Source organism: Tupaia chinensis, unplaced genomic scaffold (genome assembly GCF_000334495.1).
Source record: "Tupaia chinensis unplaced genomic scaffold, TupChi_1.0 Scaffold000054_1, whole genome shotgun sequence".
NCBI classification, from domain to species: domain Eukaryota; kingdom Metazoa; phylum Chordata; class Mammalia; order Scandentia; family Tupaiidae; genus Tupaia; species Tupaia belangeri.
Genome location: NW_006159512.1, coordinates 7037563 through 7056355, shown reverse-complemented (window position 1 = coordinate 7056355; position 18793 = coordinate 7037563). Strand labels below are relative to the sequence as shown.

General features: G+C 42.8%; 1 protein-coding gene across 1 annotated transcript in view; it reads left to right on the top strand.

Annotated features, from left to right (window-relative positions):
- LOC102494956 (putative tetratricopeptide repeat protein 41) overlaps window positions 1-18793 on the top strand; it is a 79960-nt gene that overhangs the window by 29423 nt on the left and 31744 nt on the right. The window contains 6 exon segments of the mRNA XM_014591814.1: window positions 3048-3208; window positions 6853-7291; window positions 11744-11953; window positions 11956-11973; window positions 14318-14516; window positions 15726-15904. Of these exon segments, the coding sequence (XP_014447300.1) occupies window positions 3048-3208; window positions 6853-7291; window positions 11744-11953; window positions 11956-11973; window positions 14318-14516; window positions 15726-15904 (1206 nt within the window).

The following is an 18793-nucleotide window of genomic DNA, read 5'->3' as shown; positions in this document are numbered from 1 at the left end:
TGGTTTTGGTCAACCTGGCTATAATGTGTCTTGGAGAAGATCTTCTTGGGTTGATTCTATTTGGGGTCCTTTGTATTTCCTGGGACTGGATCTTCGAATGCCTCTCTAGGTTTGGAAAGTTTTCCTGCAGGATTTCATGGAATAGATTATCAATGCCCTTATGGGTCTCTTCACCTTCTGGAATGCCAGTTATCCGGATGTTTGGACATTTGATGGCATCTAGTACTTCTTGTATATTATTCTCAAATTTTTGGGCCATTTTCTCAGTCTTCATGGTGGATTGTTCTAAGCCAGCAATTTTCTCTTCTACGTCTGAGACTCTATTTTCTGTATGATCTAGTCTGATTTTAATACTTTCAAGGGAGATATTTGACTTCCTGTATTATAGACTTCATTTCTAGCAGATCTGTTTGATTCTTTTGTAAAGTGTGTAATTCCGCTTTTAGATCTTGCAAGAATTTCATCTCCTGGAACTCGTCAACTTCTTTCTCCTTTCTCTTTAGCAGTTCATTGTCTCTCTTCTCTTCCATCTCTGTTAGCTTCGACATTAAGAATGCTCTAAATTCTTTATCAGATATTTCCATGATTTTCACTGAACTGCTTGTGGATGAAAAAGAGTTATTCTTTTCCCTTGGAGGAGAGGTATTTTCTTGCTTTCCCATAGTTCTTGTTGTCTGGTGGTGATTTTTTGTCATCTGATAGATGGTGTGTTTATTTCTAATTCTTGAAGTTCATTCTAGTTCACAGGAGCCATGAGGACTCTTCTTCTGAAGGCCTCACCTCTCCTGCCACGCTAGCTTGTTTGCTAGAGGCTGAATTATCAGTAGAGAATCTTCATTTCTCGTGTGCCCTGAAATACCTAGTTCGCAGGAGCCATGAGGAATCTTCTTCTCAGGAATGTGAGCTCTTCTAAGAGAACTGCATTGACGCCATGATGGAACCTTATCACTGATTTGTATCTGCAAATTATCATTATAAATATCATCTGAAATTTGATTTATGTAAAATCACAACTGAAATTTATTTTGCCAATGTTTTCTGAATGAACTTTAAATACAGTTTTTGTTGGAAAAAAAATAAAACATTTGTGGAAAAAACAAAGTGGAGAAATACAGTAAATATAACCTATAGTGTATAATAAGAAGAGCATAACGTATTTTAAAAAGAAAAAAAAAATCCAAAATCCAACCCCCCCAAAAAAAACTCTGCTCTGAACAGCTTCCCATTTTCTGAATGTTCACTCTACTTTCTAGCTTCCAAGTCTTTGCCTGTACCTTGTTTTGACATATGCCCGTCACCTCATCTCTTGCTGTGCATTCTCTGAGCATGCTCCAATGACTTTCACATGGAGCTTTTCTTTATTGTGATGGTTCTGCATCAAATTCCAGTAGCCTTCAAACTCATTTTCTCCCTTGAAATTTGGTTATTTGTGTAGTGAACCCATTCCCACATCCCTGAAGTCCTTGACTTTGTATTACCGAACATTCTATCTTCTCTCAGCATCTAGCACAGAACTTTTACATAACAGCCAACCTTTAGATATTTATTAAACGTAATAATTCTCAATGGTTTTAATGGAATCTTAATGCATCTAGATACTTAACCCATTAAAGCTTGTATTGGGTTGTAGAGAAAGTCACAGTGGTTTTTTTCTGTTTTTCTATGCAAAAATACATTGTGACTTTTCTGACAACCCAACCCTGACTTAGTTTTCTAGGCCCTGATATGCCTCATTTTCTATGGAAAATATTGCTTTGGTTGCTGGAGGAGAACACAGCAGAGGCTAGGACCCTGAAGCAGGCACCTGATGCTAAGGAGTTGCAGCTTCATAGGTCACATGACCCCTCTCTCTCTTTCCATTGAACTCTTTGTGACATGATCTTTTTTTTTTTCATTTTGAAAAATGAGAGTAATGCTTTGGATCATACAAAACTATACTTTATACAAAATCCTGAAAGTGTATAGGAGACATCTGGTGGTAAATGTCATTACCCCTTTTGGGTTGAATATTTCGAGGATGCTAATCAAAGTTCATGGAAAATGCATATTATGAAAAAACTATACATGAATTTTAATATTTTTGCACCAAAATAAACTTGTATTTTTTTTTTTAAGGTTTTTGTCATAGGGTGGGTGTGGTTGCTGGAGACAGAGCGAGGGAAAATGAAAAATCACCCTCAAGGGGTGATTGCCATGCTGCAGTCCCTTCTCTTCCATTCTCCTCTCGAGTTTAGGCACACACGTACACAGGCCTGGAGTGATTTTTCAAGGCACTGGGTCTGGGACTCAAACTGTGGTAGACATGTGGGAATCTAGCATAGCAGCTTAACCATCATGCTACCTGCTGGCCCCATAAACTTGCATTATTTTCTTTTCTTTACTCTTCTTCTTCTTCTTCTTCTTCTTCTTCTTCTTCTTCTTTTTTTTAGAGAGAGATTTTTGCTATAGGGTGTGAGAGCTCTCTGGGGAGACAGAGACAGAAAGCGAGAAATCATCCCCCCACTCCCATGGGCGATGGCCACACACAACAATCCGTTCTCCATTTTCCTCTCAGGATTTTGGGCATGCATGCACATGAGTTTTAAGCCTCTGAGTCTGGGATTTAAACCAGGGATGACCACATAGGAGTCCAATGCCTTAATCACTATACCACCTGTTGACCCCAACAGCTTGTATTTTAATTCCATTTTCTTTTTATAAAAACATTATTTATTTAATTTTATTTATTCATTTGTTTATTTTAATTGGGCCAGAGAGAGACAGAAGAGAGAGAGAGAGAGAAAGTGAGAAAGCAAACCATTAGGTCCAGGTCTTGAACCATGGTCAGCCATGTGGGAGTGTCCAATGTCTTAACCACTATTCCACCTGCTAGCCCCTTTGATTCTATTTTCTATGAACTTTTAAAAGTCCCATTATCCATGTATGTGTCAGCTATACAGCTGTGAATTGTAATCATCGCTCCCCACCTCTTCTAAGTTAATAACATACTGTATTTTAGCAATGATGGAAACATTTTCACCTAATTTGAGCAAATTTCTATACTGTAGGTACTCAGCTTGAAACTGACTTTCTTGATGAGGACTCAAATGTCTTGATCTTTTCACTTCTCGTAGAAGCATTCATAGCTTCCATCAATTTAAAGCCATGTATACTTGTACTAGATGGAATTGAAGAATTGATTGGCATTTATGGGATTTCAGGTCAAAAGGTAACATCTTTTTAAAATAACACCTATTTTATACTATTTTATAAAAAGAAAGCCCCATTGTACAGAATGTGCATAACACTTTCCCATTGCATTGGACATCTCTGGTTATAACCAACATTGTTTTTAGTAACTGCTTTATATTTTATTGAACAAATATTTATATAGCATTTAAAATGGATAGTCACCATTTTTAGGAACGTTAAAAATACTGGGACCAGCAGTTGGCATAATGGCTATGTCGCTGGACTCCCATCTAGTCGACCACAGTTCGACTTCTGGACCCAGTGGCTTAAACTCACCCCAGGCACATATGTGTGTGTGCCCAAGATCCTGGGAGGAGAATGGAGGAGAAGGGATTGTGATGTGGCCATCCCTCTGGAGGGCTGATTTCTTGCTTTCTGTCTCTCTGTCTCTCTTTGTCTTGCTGGCAAGCACACATGCCCTATAGCAAAAATATCTCAAAAAAAAAAATACTGACACATTTAGGGATTAGCAACTGGTATGATGGTTAAGACAGTATGGTCAACTGCAGTTTGAGTCTTGGACCTGGTGCCTTGAAACTCATACGGGTGCATGTGTGTGCATGCCCAAAATCCCGAGAAGAGAATGGAAGAGAAGGGATTGCGGTATGGCCAGCCCCCTGGGGGGTGATTTCTCACTTTCTGTCTCTGTCTCTCTAGCAAGCGCACATGCCCTACAGCAAAAATCTCTCTCGCTCTCAAAAAAATTGACACGTTTAATCTTCACAGCTATCATATGAGGAAGAGACTGCTCATCACGCTTCTGTGTACAGAGGGGACGGAGTACAAAGGCAGTGGGTGGCTTGACAAAGGTCCTCAGATAGTTACATGGTGGACTCAACATTCAGATCTGAGCACTCTGGTTCCAGGCATTGTGGCTTTTACCCCTGCCTACTTTGGTTAGCCATTTACTGTGCCTCTATTCTGTTCTTTATGTCTTCTAGTTTGGACTCCCTCATCTACAATGGCTTTGTACATAGGAAGATTCTTCAGAAAGTTTATGGGAAATGCATATAAAGAAAAAAAAAAGATGCATGAATTTCAAAAAAATTTTTTTGCACCAAAATACACTCCTGCTATAATTCTGTTTTCCATAGGCTTTTTGAAGTCTCATATCACATCACATTTGCTGGTTGCTGTCATTAGAGTTTCTTCTGTTTGAAGTAATATTGAATCAGTGGAACTAGTTGTCACTTTAGAAAGCAGTGTATTTAAAACTTGAAAATATATGTAACCAATAAATTATGCAAATAATATACATTTATTAGGGCCAGCAGGTGCAGGTGGCGTGGTGGTTAAGGACACTGGACTACCACATGGCCGACTATGGTTTGTGCCCTGGACCTGGAGCCTTGCTTTCTCACTTTCCCTCTTTTTCACTCTGTCCCTCTTTGATCAAAATAAAATAAATAAATAAAATAATTATTAAAAATAATATATATTTACTATTGAAAATATGATAAAGATGAAGGAAATATAAATGAAACAGACTCACAGTATCATCACTGTTTTGTTGGTAAATAGCTGCTTTCTATGAATCGCTTTATATACATACACATGTTTATGTAAATGCAGTTATACACTCTATTGTTTTGTACCTGCTTTTTTTTTCTTTGGAGAAGTTTTTGCTATAGGGTGTGTGCACTCGCCAGAAAGACAGAGAGAGAGAGAGAGAGACAGACAGACAGAAAGCGAGAAATCACCGCACAGGGGGGATGACCATGCCGCCATCCCTTCTCCATTCTCCTCTTGGGATCTTGGGCACACACGCAGAAGCTCCCGGCATGAGTTTAAGCCACCGGGTCTGGGACGCGAACCGCGGTCCACCTCATGGGAGTCCAACGACATAGCCATTACACCAACTGCTGGTCCCTGTACCTGCTTTTTAATTTAATAAATAGCAACCATAGTACATTCAACTAATAATTGGACACTTACTAAGGGCAAAGCACTATGAATAAAGATGAAGTTCCCGTGAAGAAATGGAGCTTTCACTCCAGTGGGGAATGGCAGATATTAATGAAATTGCTCTCAACTCAATATAAAATTGCAGCTAAGACGAGTGCTGTCATGGCTTGGTATATAGTGTCTGGTGAGCCTCTGATGAAGGTTCTTGACCTGTGGAACAGCTTCCTGAGGCCCTGAGGCAGAGCTGTGCAGGCCGAGGAGGGACTGGTCGGGCAGTTTCTGGAAGTAGCTGAGTGCAGTGGTTAGGAGTCTGTCTCCAGAGCCAGACCCTTGGTTTGAATCCCAGCCCTACTTAGTAGCAGAATGAGTTAGATAAGATGCTTTGTCCTTCCATGCTTCAGTTTCCTTCTCTGCTTTTCTAGAGGGTTGCTACAAGTTCACCTGAGCTACTCCAGTAAAATTTATAGAGATAGTGGGACCAGCAGTTAGCGTAATGGGTATGTCACTGGACTCCCATGTAGTTGACCACGGTTTGCATCCCAGACCTGGTGGCTTAAATTCACGCCAGGCACGTGTGTGTGTGTGCCCAAGATCCCAAGAGGAAAATGTAGGAGAAGGGATTGCGGCGTGGCCATCCCCCTGGGGGGTGATTTCTCGCTTTCTATCTCTCTCTCTCTCTGCCTTTCTGGCGAGCGCATGCGCCCTATAGCGAAAACCTTTCCAAAAAAAAGATTATAGAGATAGTTTCAGTGATAACATAGTGAGGCCAGTGCCATTGAAGGAAGAACTTATTACTTACGTTTCCTGAGAAAAGGGGACATGCCATGCAGGACCTCAGGGGCAATAGCAGGTTGGTAAGGAGTCGATATGTTCTCTGCCCTAAATCATATAAATAAACTTAAAACCCTTCTGAGATGCAGAAATTGAAAAACCATAATTCATACAATTAACAGCTGAAGATACACATAACACAATGCCTGACTGAGCGTAAGCGGTCAGCATGCAATAGTGACTGTTAGGCAGAGGGGTGGGAATGGTTGCTAAAGGAAGGAAGAAAAGTTCTTGTTAGGTGTCGTCTTCTGTTCCAAAATGAAATTATTTGAATTTATGATAGCATTACCACAGAGAAAGACAATTCTTCAGCATAAAATGATGTATTTTTCAAGGAAGTGGTTCAGTTCATCCTTTCTTAGGTGTCTCCTGGTTATCTCTGTAGGATATTCTTCAGAAGCAAGTGAATTTATTATTATTTTTTTTTTGCTCATAGGGACCTCTTTTTAGAGTCTACATTGCATCCTTATATTCATAACAGGGAGGTGAGTTAGTCAAACAAGGTACTCTGGAGCGTCAATTGGCATTTTCTTACCACTGTATCACTTTCTATCCACGTTGCTACTAATACTATAACCCCAGCTTTTGCCCTATATGTGCCGTTTATATTCCACCTACTCTAAGTTTGAAAACCATTAGTAGGGGCTGGCAGATGGTGTGGTAGTTAAGGGCGCTGGATTTCCACATGGCCAAGCATGGTTCGAGTCCTGGACCTGATGGGTTGCTTTTTTCCTTTCCTTTTCTCTCTCTCTCTGTCTCTTTCTGGTTAAATTAAAAAATATTAATGATGATGAATAAAATGAAATAAAATAATTTTTTTAAAAAGTTAGCAAAGCAACTTTAAAGTCTATAAAGTTTTTAGATTTCTTTGAATCTCTCCATCAGGCAAAAGATTTTTCCTGGCTGCCATGTTCGCTCGCTCCTCATTGCAAATTTATCATGAGCACCGTCTCCTCCAGCCTGTCCTACAAGTCGCTGTGCACCCGCCCAGATGTGAGGACAGTGGAACTCAGCACAGGAGATGAAGAAACAAAACTAAACATCTTTAGACAGCATTTCTCCATTCCCAACAGCGATCCCTTCCGACAGAGTAGACAAGCTTTGAGAAAGAAACCAAACCTGAGTCCTTTAAAACTCACAATCTTAGCCAATGAATTGAAAGAATGTAGAATCTACCGAAATGAGTTGCAGTGTATGAGGGAGTATTTGGATGTGGTGTCCATTCAGGAACTCTGGGAGTTGATTCTGAAACGCTGGATTGAAGACTACAGTTGGACTTTGAAGCAAAAAAGGGAAAATGCAGATTCTGTGGCTTCAAGAGAAGGTAAAACTTGACCAGCGGTGACAGCTTGGCAGGAGTCCACAGGGAAAAAGCTGTGTGGTAGACTACCACCACGGGAGGAGGGTCCACGGATAATGTCAGAGAGAGGACCCCTCAAATCTGGATTTCAGATAAACAACAGATAATATTTCAGTAGTAGCATGTTCTAGATATCTCATGGGATATATTTATACCAAAATTTATTTTAATTACAGGCAAACAACAAGTAATTCTTAGTATAAGCATATCCTAAATATTACATGGGACATACTCATAACTAGAATTAATTAGTTGCACAGTGCTGGACAGTGGTGTGGTGATAAAATGTAATGTTCTTTCAAAGAAAATGATTAAAACTATTAACAAATGTGCACAGCATAATGGAATGTTCAATACTGAAGGAGATGCATGGGTGTATCGGTTATTCTTCAGAAGCATGTGAGTTGATTAATTTTTTTGCTAGTAGGAACCTCTTCTTAGAGCCTACATTTGATTATTGTATAATGTGTGTTTATCCTGATTATTATATGCTGTACGAAAACCTTAAAAAAACATACTGTAGGGACTAGCAGTTAGCGTAATGGACTCCCAGGTAATTGACTGTGGTTCGAGTCTTGGTCCCGGTGGCTTAAACTCACACTGGGCGCATGTGTGTTTGTGCCCAAGATTCTGAGGGGAGAATGGAGGAGAAGGGATTGTGGCATGGCCATCCCCCCTGGGGGGTGATTTCTTACTTTCTGCCTCTCTGTCGCTCTCTGTCTTTCTGGCGAGCACACGTGCCATATAGCAAAAACCTCCCAGAAAAAAAATAAAATAAAAAAACATACTGTAGGGCTAGCCCTATAACCTAGTGGTTAAAGGAGCTGGATTCCACATGACTGATGTGGTTTGAATCCTGGCCCTGGCAGCTTAAGAAGCGTGCTGGCTCTGTGTGTTTTTCCCAAATCCTAATAGGATGGGGAAATGGAGAAGAGATTGCAGCATGAACATACCCCACTGGGGAGTGCTTTCTCTCTCCTTTCTCCTCCATCTCACTGGTGAGTGTACATGCCCTCTGATAATTAAAAAAAAAAAAAAACGAAAAAAAAACCCATGCTATAACTCACAAAGATATATACATGGACTACATTGGGTTGTCAGATAAGTCCTGATCCTTTTTTTTTTTTTTTTTCTATAGGGCATGTGCGCTCATCAGAAAGACCGTGAGAGACAGAGAGACAGAGACAGAAAGTGAGAAATCATTCCCCAGGAGGGATAGCCATGCTGCAATCTCTTCTCTTCCATTCTCCTCTCAGGATCTTGGGTACACATGCACATGAGCCCAGCATGCGTTTAAGCCACCGGATCCAGGACTTGAACCGCGGTTGACTACATGTGAGTCCAGAGACATAGCCATTATGCCAACTGCTGGTCCCAAGTCCTGATGCATTTTTGCATAGAAAAAATACATCATGACTTTTCTGACAACCCACTATATAAATTAGAAATCATAATTAAAAACAATTTTTAAAGAATTATTTTATTTAACTTTATTTGACTAGAGATGGACAGAATGTGAAAGAGAGAGAGAGAAAGAGAGAGTGAGAAAGCGAGCCATCAGATCTGGGATTCGAGCTAAGGTCGGACATGTAAGAGTCCAGCACTCTTAAGCACCATGCCACCTGCTGGCCCCCAGAAATCATAATTTAAAAAAGATGCAATGCTTTGTGAGTTTGACCCACATGGGAAGGTTCTGGGTCTGTTGGAGACCTCTCTGAGTACACTGGGCACTGCATGCACATCATCTAGGCCTGACAGGCTGGTGGTGGATTGCAGCATGGGGACCTTGTTGAGGTGAGATTTTTCTTTCTCTGTTTCTCTCAGTCAGGGAAGAAATAAGTGAATTTTAAAAATTAATTAGTAGTGTGTTTGAAATTTGAATTTAACTGGGCACCCTGTATGTTTTTTCCCTAAATTTGGCATCTCTAGGGAGCTCTGAGTATTGACTATAAGTACTGTTTTAGAACAAATTTCAGTCACATTTTTCAGAGATCTTTTGTTATTTTATTTTCATGCACTCAGTAGAGAAACAGAGAGACAGATAGACAAATAGGGAAACCGAGAAATCACCCCCCTGCAAGGAGAGTGACCATACCACAGTCTCTTCTACTTAAATTTCCCCATGGGATTTTAGGCACTCATGCACATGTGCCCAGCATGTTTTTCAAGCCTCTGGGTATGGAACTTGAACCACACAGTTGGCCATGTGGGACCCAGCTGCCTTAACCTCCATTCCACTGGCTGGCCAGAGTCCTTTGTTATTTGTGTAATTCCCTTTAACCTATCTGGAGCCCACAGTCCTCCTGACATCAGAGACCTCATCCAGTCTGCTCAGGTTTATCCCATCAATTTGGTTTATTTTCAGTCAGTTGAGGACTTCTTCAGTTGGCAAAGATTTGCGTCTTTCAATGATATATCTCTAATGGGTTGAACTGAGATCCCAGGGCCTTGATGCTGGGTGTCCTTGGTTGTCATCTGTCCCTGCCATCTTCTACCAGCTGGTTCCTAGACGGGGACCTCTCTCCAGGCTGGGCTTCCTCTGGGATGCGGGGGCCGGTCTGTCTTGGGTTGTGGACCTTTGCTGCCACCTGCTGACGTAGCCCATGAGGTTACTCTCAGCTAACTTGGCTTTGCTGAGCCTTGCTCTGTTCTCTGACTCTCTCTGGCACCTTTCTCAATTCAGCACAATTTCGTTCCTTCCTGGGTGGGGAAAAAATGTCCTCTTCATATCATCCTGCAATTGTCTCTGTTGTTTGTGGAAAAAAAATTATTCCATCAATTGGTCAGGAATTTATTTTACGATGTCCAATAATCAGGCTTCTGAAAATCAACATTTCTGTCAAGTCTTTGTCTCTGACCTGAGCATCAAAAGTCTATTTTGAAACTTGAGTTTTTATTTCTTATTTCTTTGCGGAGCAGTGAATTTAGATGGAGGAGGACTAGGGAGGTGAAAGTGAGGAGAAAGAAGCAGACAAGACTTGGAATAATTAATTAGTGAGTATTATGACTTATTGTCTTGCCCCAGTTTTTACTCTAGAGTTTAAATAATTTTTAATTGTTAGAGAGTGAGAGAGAGAAAGAGAGAGAGAGAGAGAGAGAGAGAGAGGAAGCACCTCTCAGTGAAGCATTGTCATGCTGCGGTCCTTTTCCCTCCATTTTTTTCATCCAGTCAGGGTCCTGGGTATGCACACATGCCCAGTGTATTTTTCAGATTCCTGGGGACTGGGACTTTCACTGTGGTTGGCCAGGTGGGATCTGGCTCCCTGTGTACAGTGCTTAACCTTGTGCTATGAGGTAGCCCTCGAGTGTGCATTTCTGTAAGAAAATAGACTACAAAGTTACTGTGCCCTCCCCCAACTTTAAGGAGGTGGAAACAAGGTCTCTTCAGTCCCTGGAAACATCACTCTAATGAAAGAGCCCCTGGTTATGCTACCCTACCTCCGGGACAGTGTAGGAAAGCCCAGGCCGCCTCCTCCCAGGGACTGCTCCATCCTCCAGCAAGCCGAGAGAGCACAGTCCCAGGTCCAGGAGGAGCTCAGTTAAGCTGGAGTAAACCTCAGCGGAAGCTCACAGAGCTGAGGCTGAACAGTTCTGCCTCTGCTTAAAGACCGGAGGTACCTTGGGTTCCTTCCCCAGTCCTAGCATAGGAAATAAATTTGCAACAATAGACTGCATTGTCATTTCTCTCAACAATCTGAAGCGTCTCTTTATGGGTGGTTGATCAGAAAACTGGCAGGAAATCTAGCCCTGGTGGAGAAATCTAAGAGTCAGGTGAGTAATGAGCTGATGCAGGGGTGGGGTCTGTGAACACGTGACAGAACAATCGCACAGAAAAACCACCCACACCCGTCAGTGCAAACTTGGTGTTTGAAAACCTTTATTAAGACTGCTCAGCAGAAACAGCTTAGTGTCATAATTGGCAAGCTTCCCCAATTGAAGAATTATTTATTTATTCTGTTTTATTTTTTATTTTGAGATCAGAGAAGGAGAGAGAGAGAGAAAGTGAGAAAGCAAGCCGCCAGGTCTGGGACTTGATAAGCGGTTGGCCATGTGCGAGTCCAGCGCCCTTAACCACCACACCACCTGCCAGCCCCAAGCTTTCTCATTTGAAATCAAAACTGTGCCTGTATTAGTTGTGACAATACAGGAAATAACTTAATGGTAATTGTACATATGGGCTCTGCAGTCAGGCTCTCTGGGTTCAGACCCTTGTTCTGCATTTCCTTCTGTGCAACCTGGAGTAAGTTACTTAACTTCTCTGTGCTCCATTATCCTCATTTGCAATATAGGGGCAGCTGTAGTATTGCCTGTGGGAGGACTGAGAAATAGTTCGTTCATCATATGAGACACTGAGAATCATACCGGGCTCACGTTTGCTCTTATTCGTGTCACTGTCACCACCGTGTTGTTGCGCAGGGCTGGATGGCTGGGTGGCCGACGCTCTGTGCTTGCTGTGTATCTCGCACTGTGGGCTGGCCGAGGATGAGCTGCTGCAGCTGTTGGAGATGCTGGGCTACAGGAACCATCACAAAGTAACCCCGGTGCACTGGGCCGCCTTCCGCAACGCCAGCCAGCAGTGGGTCCAAGAGAAGCCGAATGGCCTCCTGTACTTCAGGCACCAGTCCCTGAGGAATACAAGCTTCTCGGTAAGGCTGGATCTGGGGAATGCCCCTGGGTTAGGGAAGCAGGAGTCAGGTGTAGTCTGTTACAGGGATGTCTCAGGTAGAAGTGGGACCATAGACATGTAGGAAATGGCTATAAGATAGGACTTGTACTTGGCCATAACTGAGACCTGACTTGAGAGGCTAAAAACCCCAGGGTTTATTCTCCCATATGAGGGGACTTCAAAAAGTCGGTGGAAAGGGACTGGACTGTGGCCTTGTGGCTAAGGAAGCTGGATCCCACACAGCCAATTGTGTGGTTCAAATTCAAGACTTAGTGACTTGAAAAACATGCCAAGTGCATGTATGTGCATGTCCCAAATCCTGACAGGATGGAGAAATGGAGAAGGGATTATGGCATGACCGCGCCCCATAGAGGGTGCTTTCTCCCTGTCCCTCTCGCTCTCTATCTCTCTGACAAACACGTATGCCCTCTGGCAAATAGAAAACCAAAACAGAATTAAAATACGAGGTTATTTTGGTGCAGACATTTTTTTGAAATCCATGCCTGGTCTTGCGCGGTCTTTTCCTGATATGATGTTTCCACGAACTTTTTAAAGATCTCACCTCCATGGAATAGACCTTTGGAGACTGGCGGTCCCAGCTGCTCTGTTGGCTCCACAAAATCACCTGGTTCACGACTCTTCCTTTGCCCCCAACTATGCTGGCTTCCATTCTCCAGGTCACCTCATGCTCATGGCTGCTGGGGGTCAGACATTCCACTTCGGGCCACAGGAAGGAGGAGGAAGGGTGTGCCAGTTCCTTTTAGCTAAGTTTCCCAGCAGTTTCGTGCCTACATTTCCACTTGGGTCTCTGACACAGAACTCCATTACTTAGCCACGGCCATCACAAGGGAAGCTGAGGAATAGAGGTTTCAGCTCCACGTACTGCTACCCTCGCCAAGATGGCTTCTGCCTCTAAAGAAGAGAGATGGATATTGGGTGGGAATTAGCAGCCTACGTTTCACTCATTGTGTTTAACACTTCACATCTTGGACTCAGGGTAATATTCATCCCAGTTCTTTTTCTCTCTTATTTTCACCCCATTTCCCCCAATTTACTACCCACAAAGATGCCTTTGCCAAACACAGTGAAGAAGGACATTTTCTTCTTCCCTCTGTCTCTTAGCCACTGTGCTTGCCGGCAAGATGCATCTTTGTACTTGAGACCAGATTGGATGGAGTCTCTCCAAAGGATGGGCGACCTGCAAGAATTTCAGTGGAAATGCGGAGCGGTTATTTAGATAATGAACTCCACTTTTCTCGTAGTTCTCGTGAAGAGCTGGGCTTGCTGTCCATTCACCTTGTAAGGACAAGGGCCCAGCAGAACGTTGAAAAACACTTCCATTTTAGTTTTCAGGGATAGCTATCACCAGGATTTAATGAAACAAAGCCTTTCCATATTTAAGAAGCTTATTTCTGGATAGTGTGATCTCTCAGAATGATTTCTCTCCAGAAATGAAGATGTAGTGACCCCGGCTCCAACAACAAATACGCCGTTTGTTTGCTCAGCTACTGCGTGGCCTATATGGGATCTGAGCAGTGAATTAACTTCTCCAAAATGTGCACCCTCCAATGTTCAAAAGTGCTTATTTAAGCAGTAACCATGGTATATTTAAAATAGAAAGTAGGTTACAAATATTTCCACGGGGGCAGGGAAGACAACATGAAAAACCAACATGCATACATCTCACATTCTAGGTCAGCAATCATAACTATAATTCTTTGCTAAATTCCGACAGATATGTGAGAAGGTACATTTAAAAAATATTGCTATGCGAGTGTACACTTGCCAGAGAAAGACAGAGACAGAGAGAGAGGCAAAATGAGGAGGCACCCCGCCCCCCCAAGTGGGACAGCCATGCGACAACCCTTTCTCCTCTCAGGACTTTGGGCACACGTGTGCATGCTCCTGGCATGTTTTTTCAGGCTGCCCCGTCTGGAATGCAAACTGTGCAGTCGGCCTTGTGGAATCCAGCCTCCTTAATGACCATGCCACTGCCTGGCCCAAGAAGATGCATTTTTTTTCCAAACAACCTTAACTTTTTATTTTGTTTATTATTATTATTTTAAAATTTCTTACAGGGCACATGGACTCACCAGAGAGAGACAGAGAGAAAAAGGGAAAGTGAGAAAGCAAGCTACCAGGCTTGGGACTTGAACCCCATTCAGCCATGTGGGAGTCCAATGCCTTAACCACCATGACATCTGCTGGCCCTGCTACCTTGACTTTTATTTCTCCAATTATGCCCACAGAGTTGTCACATTTTGGATATAGTATTTTCATATACTAAAATGTCAGGTGTATTAAACTAACTGATTTTTAAATAGGTGTAATCTCTCCTGTCAGAGAAAGCAGTCCATATTCATTTCAGAACCCAACAAGTCACAAGAAAATCCATTTTCACCAAGTCTTGATCAGATACTTCCAGCGGCAAACCACCTTCTGGAGAGTGTATCAGGAGCTGCCATGGCATATGAAAATGAGCGGCTGCTGGGGGAGCTTGTGCAGCTTCCTCTCAAGCCCAAGGTAGGTCTCTCCATGTTTATGTCATGGAGTTTATGGAGATTTAGCCTTTCCCTGTGCCAGTAGGGTGTTTAGATACCCACAGTTCCCTTAAGTAAGATGTAGCCACTCATTTATTTACTCAGTCATCCACTCATTTGTTCCATGGGACCGTCACTGGGCATAAACTTCTGTGGTTTTCAGATCCCCAAGGTTGCTCCATTTAAAACAAAATTGTTTTTTAGATTTTTGCCATATGGTGTGTGCTCTTGCGAGAGAGAGACAGAGAGAGGCATTGAGAGAGAATGTGAGAAATCACCCCCCAGTGGGGGTGGCTGCATTGGAATCTCTTTTCCTCCATTCTCTTCTTGGGGTGTTGGGCGCACACACACACACACACACACACACACACACACACACACACGCCCAGTGTGACTCTCAAGCTGCCGGGTCTGGGATTCGAACCATGGCTGGTCTTGTAGGAGTCCAGTACCTTAACCACCACACCACCAGCTGGCCTCAGGGGTTACTCCATTTGATCTGTCTGGCTCTCCAGAGTGTCCTCGCTCCCCACCCCCTTTACGCCATGCGGATTCCTCTCAAAGTTAAGAGTCCTTCTGGAGAGTGGAGAAGAGCAAGAGGTGGAAAAGGATAAAGGATTGGCCGTATTCTTCTGCTAAATCATCTTATCTTTTCCCCTTCCAAGCCCTTCTTTTCCCTCTATTTTGATTCCCTGCCTCTCCCTTTTACCCACCTCCCTTTTACCTACCTCCCTTTTCTTTCTTGCCTCTTTCTTATTTTCCTCTTACACATTAATTCAACAAATACCTGTTGATGACCCATCCGTCTGCCTTAGTGCTAGACCCTGAGAATGCAGAAATGAGTAAGATACAGATCCAAGCCCTTAGGTGCTTTCCATCAAGTGAGGGGACCATGTGGAGCCAGAGAATCGCTGGGCATAGTAGTAACTGCTTCACTAGAGCAAACCTTTCACAAGCACAGAAGACGGTGAGGCCTGCCCCACAGAGCTAGGGGACCTACCTGGAGGAGGGGGCACCCTGAACCTATGGGAATTGGCGTTAACTACTGAAAAGTGAAAGGCTCATACTTACCTGGAGACCTACCAAAGCCATGTAATTTGAGAAGTTTATGAATAGGCTAATGAAATGTGATAGAACAGCTTCCTGCAGGGCATGACATGCTAAAATGATTTCTAATATATTGTGTCGCAAGCATCATAGACTCTATATCAAAAATCCGAAGCCCGAGCTTCTGGACAAGGCTGCACCTCATTCACTACTGGAATGCATTATCGGAAGCCGGATATGATATTCTGGGGGCCTATTTGCTGTCAGTGGCCAAGATTAAAGCAGATCAGTGCCATAAAATGAAGAAGAGATCCATGCTCTCAGGTACAGTGAGTGATGGCATTTCAGTAGCCTGTTTTGCTGGGATATTGTCTTTCTTTTTTTTGCCACAGGGCATGTGAATTTGCCAGAGATACAGAAAAGGAGAGAAACAAAGCACCCCCTAGTGGGGCATGATCATGCTGCAATCCCTTTTCTTCCATTTCTACTTCCTGTCAAAATTTGGGGCATGCACACATACTTGTGTCTAGTATGTTTTCCAAGCCTCCTGGGCCAGGACTCAAGGGAGTGGCTGTGTGGTCAGCCATGTGGGATCTGGCTCCATTAACCACCAGGTGTTTTGCTGGGAGACAGAATGGCCAAAAGTGACTGTTCTGTTTCCTCACACGATTCCAATCAATCCAACAGGCTGCTCTGTTTACTCCTCCTCACAATTTAAGCCAACAATCTTTGTAGATGAAAAATTAGAAATCAATGTTAATTTTTAAATGGCTTCTCTTCATTCTCTTGTCACAGTTATTTTCCAGGAGTTTGTCCTGATCAGTCTTTTCTCTTTGTACTTTATCATGGCTTCATCTACATCCTTCACTCTTGATCTGTATTTCCAGGCTTGACCTCCTTTTGGGGTACCAGCATGCATGCTTGATCAACAGATTTCTTGAGTGACCAGTTGACACTTTAAATTAAAGAGATGCAAAAGCTAAATATTTTACAAGTCTCCCCCAGATTTGTTCTCGCTATGCTCCCCCTGCCTGTGGATGGTAGCACTAACTCTCTCTGTCACTCAGTACTGAAAACAGTACTGTCGATGGGGGCCTTCGTCTAAACTGGGACTATGATTGTTGGACATTCTGCCAAAGGGCTTGGGTTTGGACAGCACTTTGGTTCATGTTTCTTTCCTTTGTTCTCCACAAGTAGAGCCCTGTGCCTGCCTCCTTTCTCTCTCTCTTTCATCTTGTAGTTTCTGTATTATTAAACAGAGGAAAATTTATCTGATCCATTAATCATCCATGTGGAAAGATATATATATATTTACTATAGGGCATGTGCGTTCGCCAGAAAGAGTGAAACAGAGAGACAGAAAGTGAGAAGTCACCCCCAGGGGGGATGGCCATGCCACAATCCTTTCTCCTCCATTCTCCTCTCGGGATCTTGGGCATGCACGCACACGTGCCCAGTAGGAGTTTAAGCCACCGAGTCTGGGACTCGAACCGTGGTCCATTACATGGGAGTCCAGTGACATAGCCATTATGCCAACTGTTGATCTCTCTTTCAACAATATTAACTGAGTACCTTCCCTGAGCTGTGAACTCATGGATGCTCTAACATAACAAGAAACAAGGCCAATGGGATCCATAGCTTCCTAATGGTCATCATCTAGTGATTATAGCCACAGAGAGCATTCGCTTATGCCAGGCTCTAAGTTAAGGACATTGTATGTATCACTGTGTTAAATTCTCATAAAACTGCTATAGAGTTAGTAAGATCTTGATTGAAATTAAGGGAACTGGGAACCAGCAGTTAGCGTAATGGCTATGTCGCTGGACTCCCACGTAGTTGACCGCGGTTCACGTCCTGGACCCGGTGGCTTAAAACACGCCAGGTGCGTGTGCGTGCATGCGTGCCCAAGATCCTGAGAGGAGAATGGAGGAGAAGGAATTGTGGCGTGACCATCCCCCCGGGGGGTGATTTCTCGCTTTCTGTCTCTCTGTCTCTCTCTGTCTGGTGAGTGCATGCGCCCTATAGCGAAAATCTCTTAAAAAAAAAAAAAAGAAAAAAGAAAAAGAAAAAGAAAAAAGAAATTAAGGAAACTGAGTCTCAGAGGTGAGGTAAGTTTCCCAAAGTCTCCCAGATACTTAGAATTGGATTTGGGCTTTACCATACCTGCATCCCTTTTGGTCCTTAGATATCTAACTTTGATTTTTTAAAAAAAATTATTATTTTAAAAATGTGTTACAGGGCTCTTGTGCTTACTGAAAAGAGGCAGGGAAAGAAAGAATGAGAGACAGACAGAGAGAGAGAAAGTTAAAAAACAACCCCTGGGAGGAAGGCCATGCTGCAATCCCTTCTCTTCAATTCTCCTGTCAGGATTTTGGGTATGTGCACACATGCATCTGGTCTGTTTTTCAAGCAGTTGGATCTGGGATTCAAACCAGTGATATGGGATCTAGCTGCCTTAATTACCACGCCATCAGCTGGTCCAGGTTTGATCTTTATACTTGTTACCATATACGAGATGTGTAGTTTTGGAATTTTTCTGATCCATTAATCATCCATGTGGAAAGATACAAGCAATAGTCCTAAGAATGAAAATGTGTTGAGCCTTTTGGCTGGAACTGCCATCTTCCAGTGTTAACTGAAATGACGAACACAAAGGGAAAGGAGGCACCCGATATATGTTCTCTAGGCCTTTGAGAAAACATGGAGTGGTTCCTTTGGCAACATATATGTGAGTCTACAAGAAAGGTGATATTGTAGACATTAAGGGAATGGGTACTGTTCAAAAAGGAATGCCCCACACATGTTACCATGGCAAAACTGGAAGAGTATACAATGTTACCCAGCATGCTGTTGGCATTGTTATGAACAAACAAGTTAAGGGCAAGATTCTTGCCAAGAGAATCAATGTGCGTATTGAGCATATTAAACATTCTTTTTTTTTTTTTTGCTTCCTAAAACGTGTGAAGGAAAATGACCAGAAAAAGAAAGAAGCCAAAGAGAAAGGTACCTGGGTTCAACTAAAGCCCCAGCCTGTTCCACCCAGAGAAGCACACTTTGTGAGAACCAATGGAAAGGAGCCTGAGCTACTAGAACCTATTCCCTATGAATTCATGGCATGATGGGTGTTAAAAATAAACTAATCCGTGGTCTATAAAAAAAGAAAAAAAAAAAAGGAGAGAATCCCACCTCATCCCATTTTTTAAGTGTAAATGC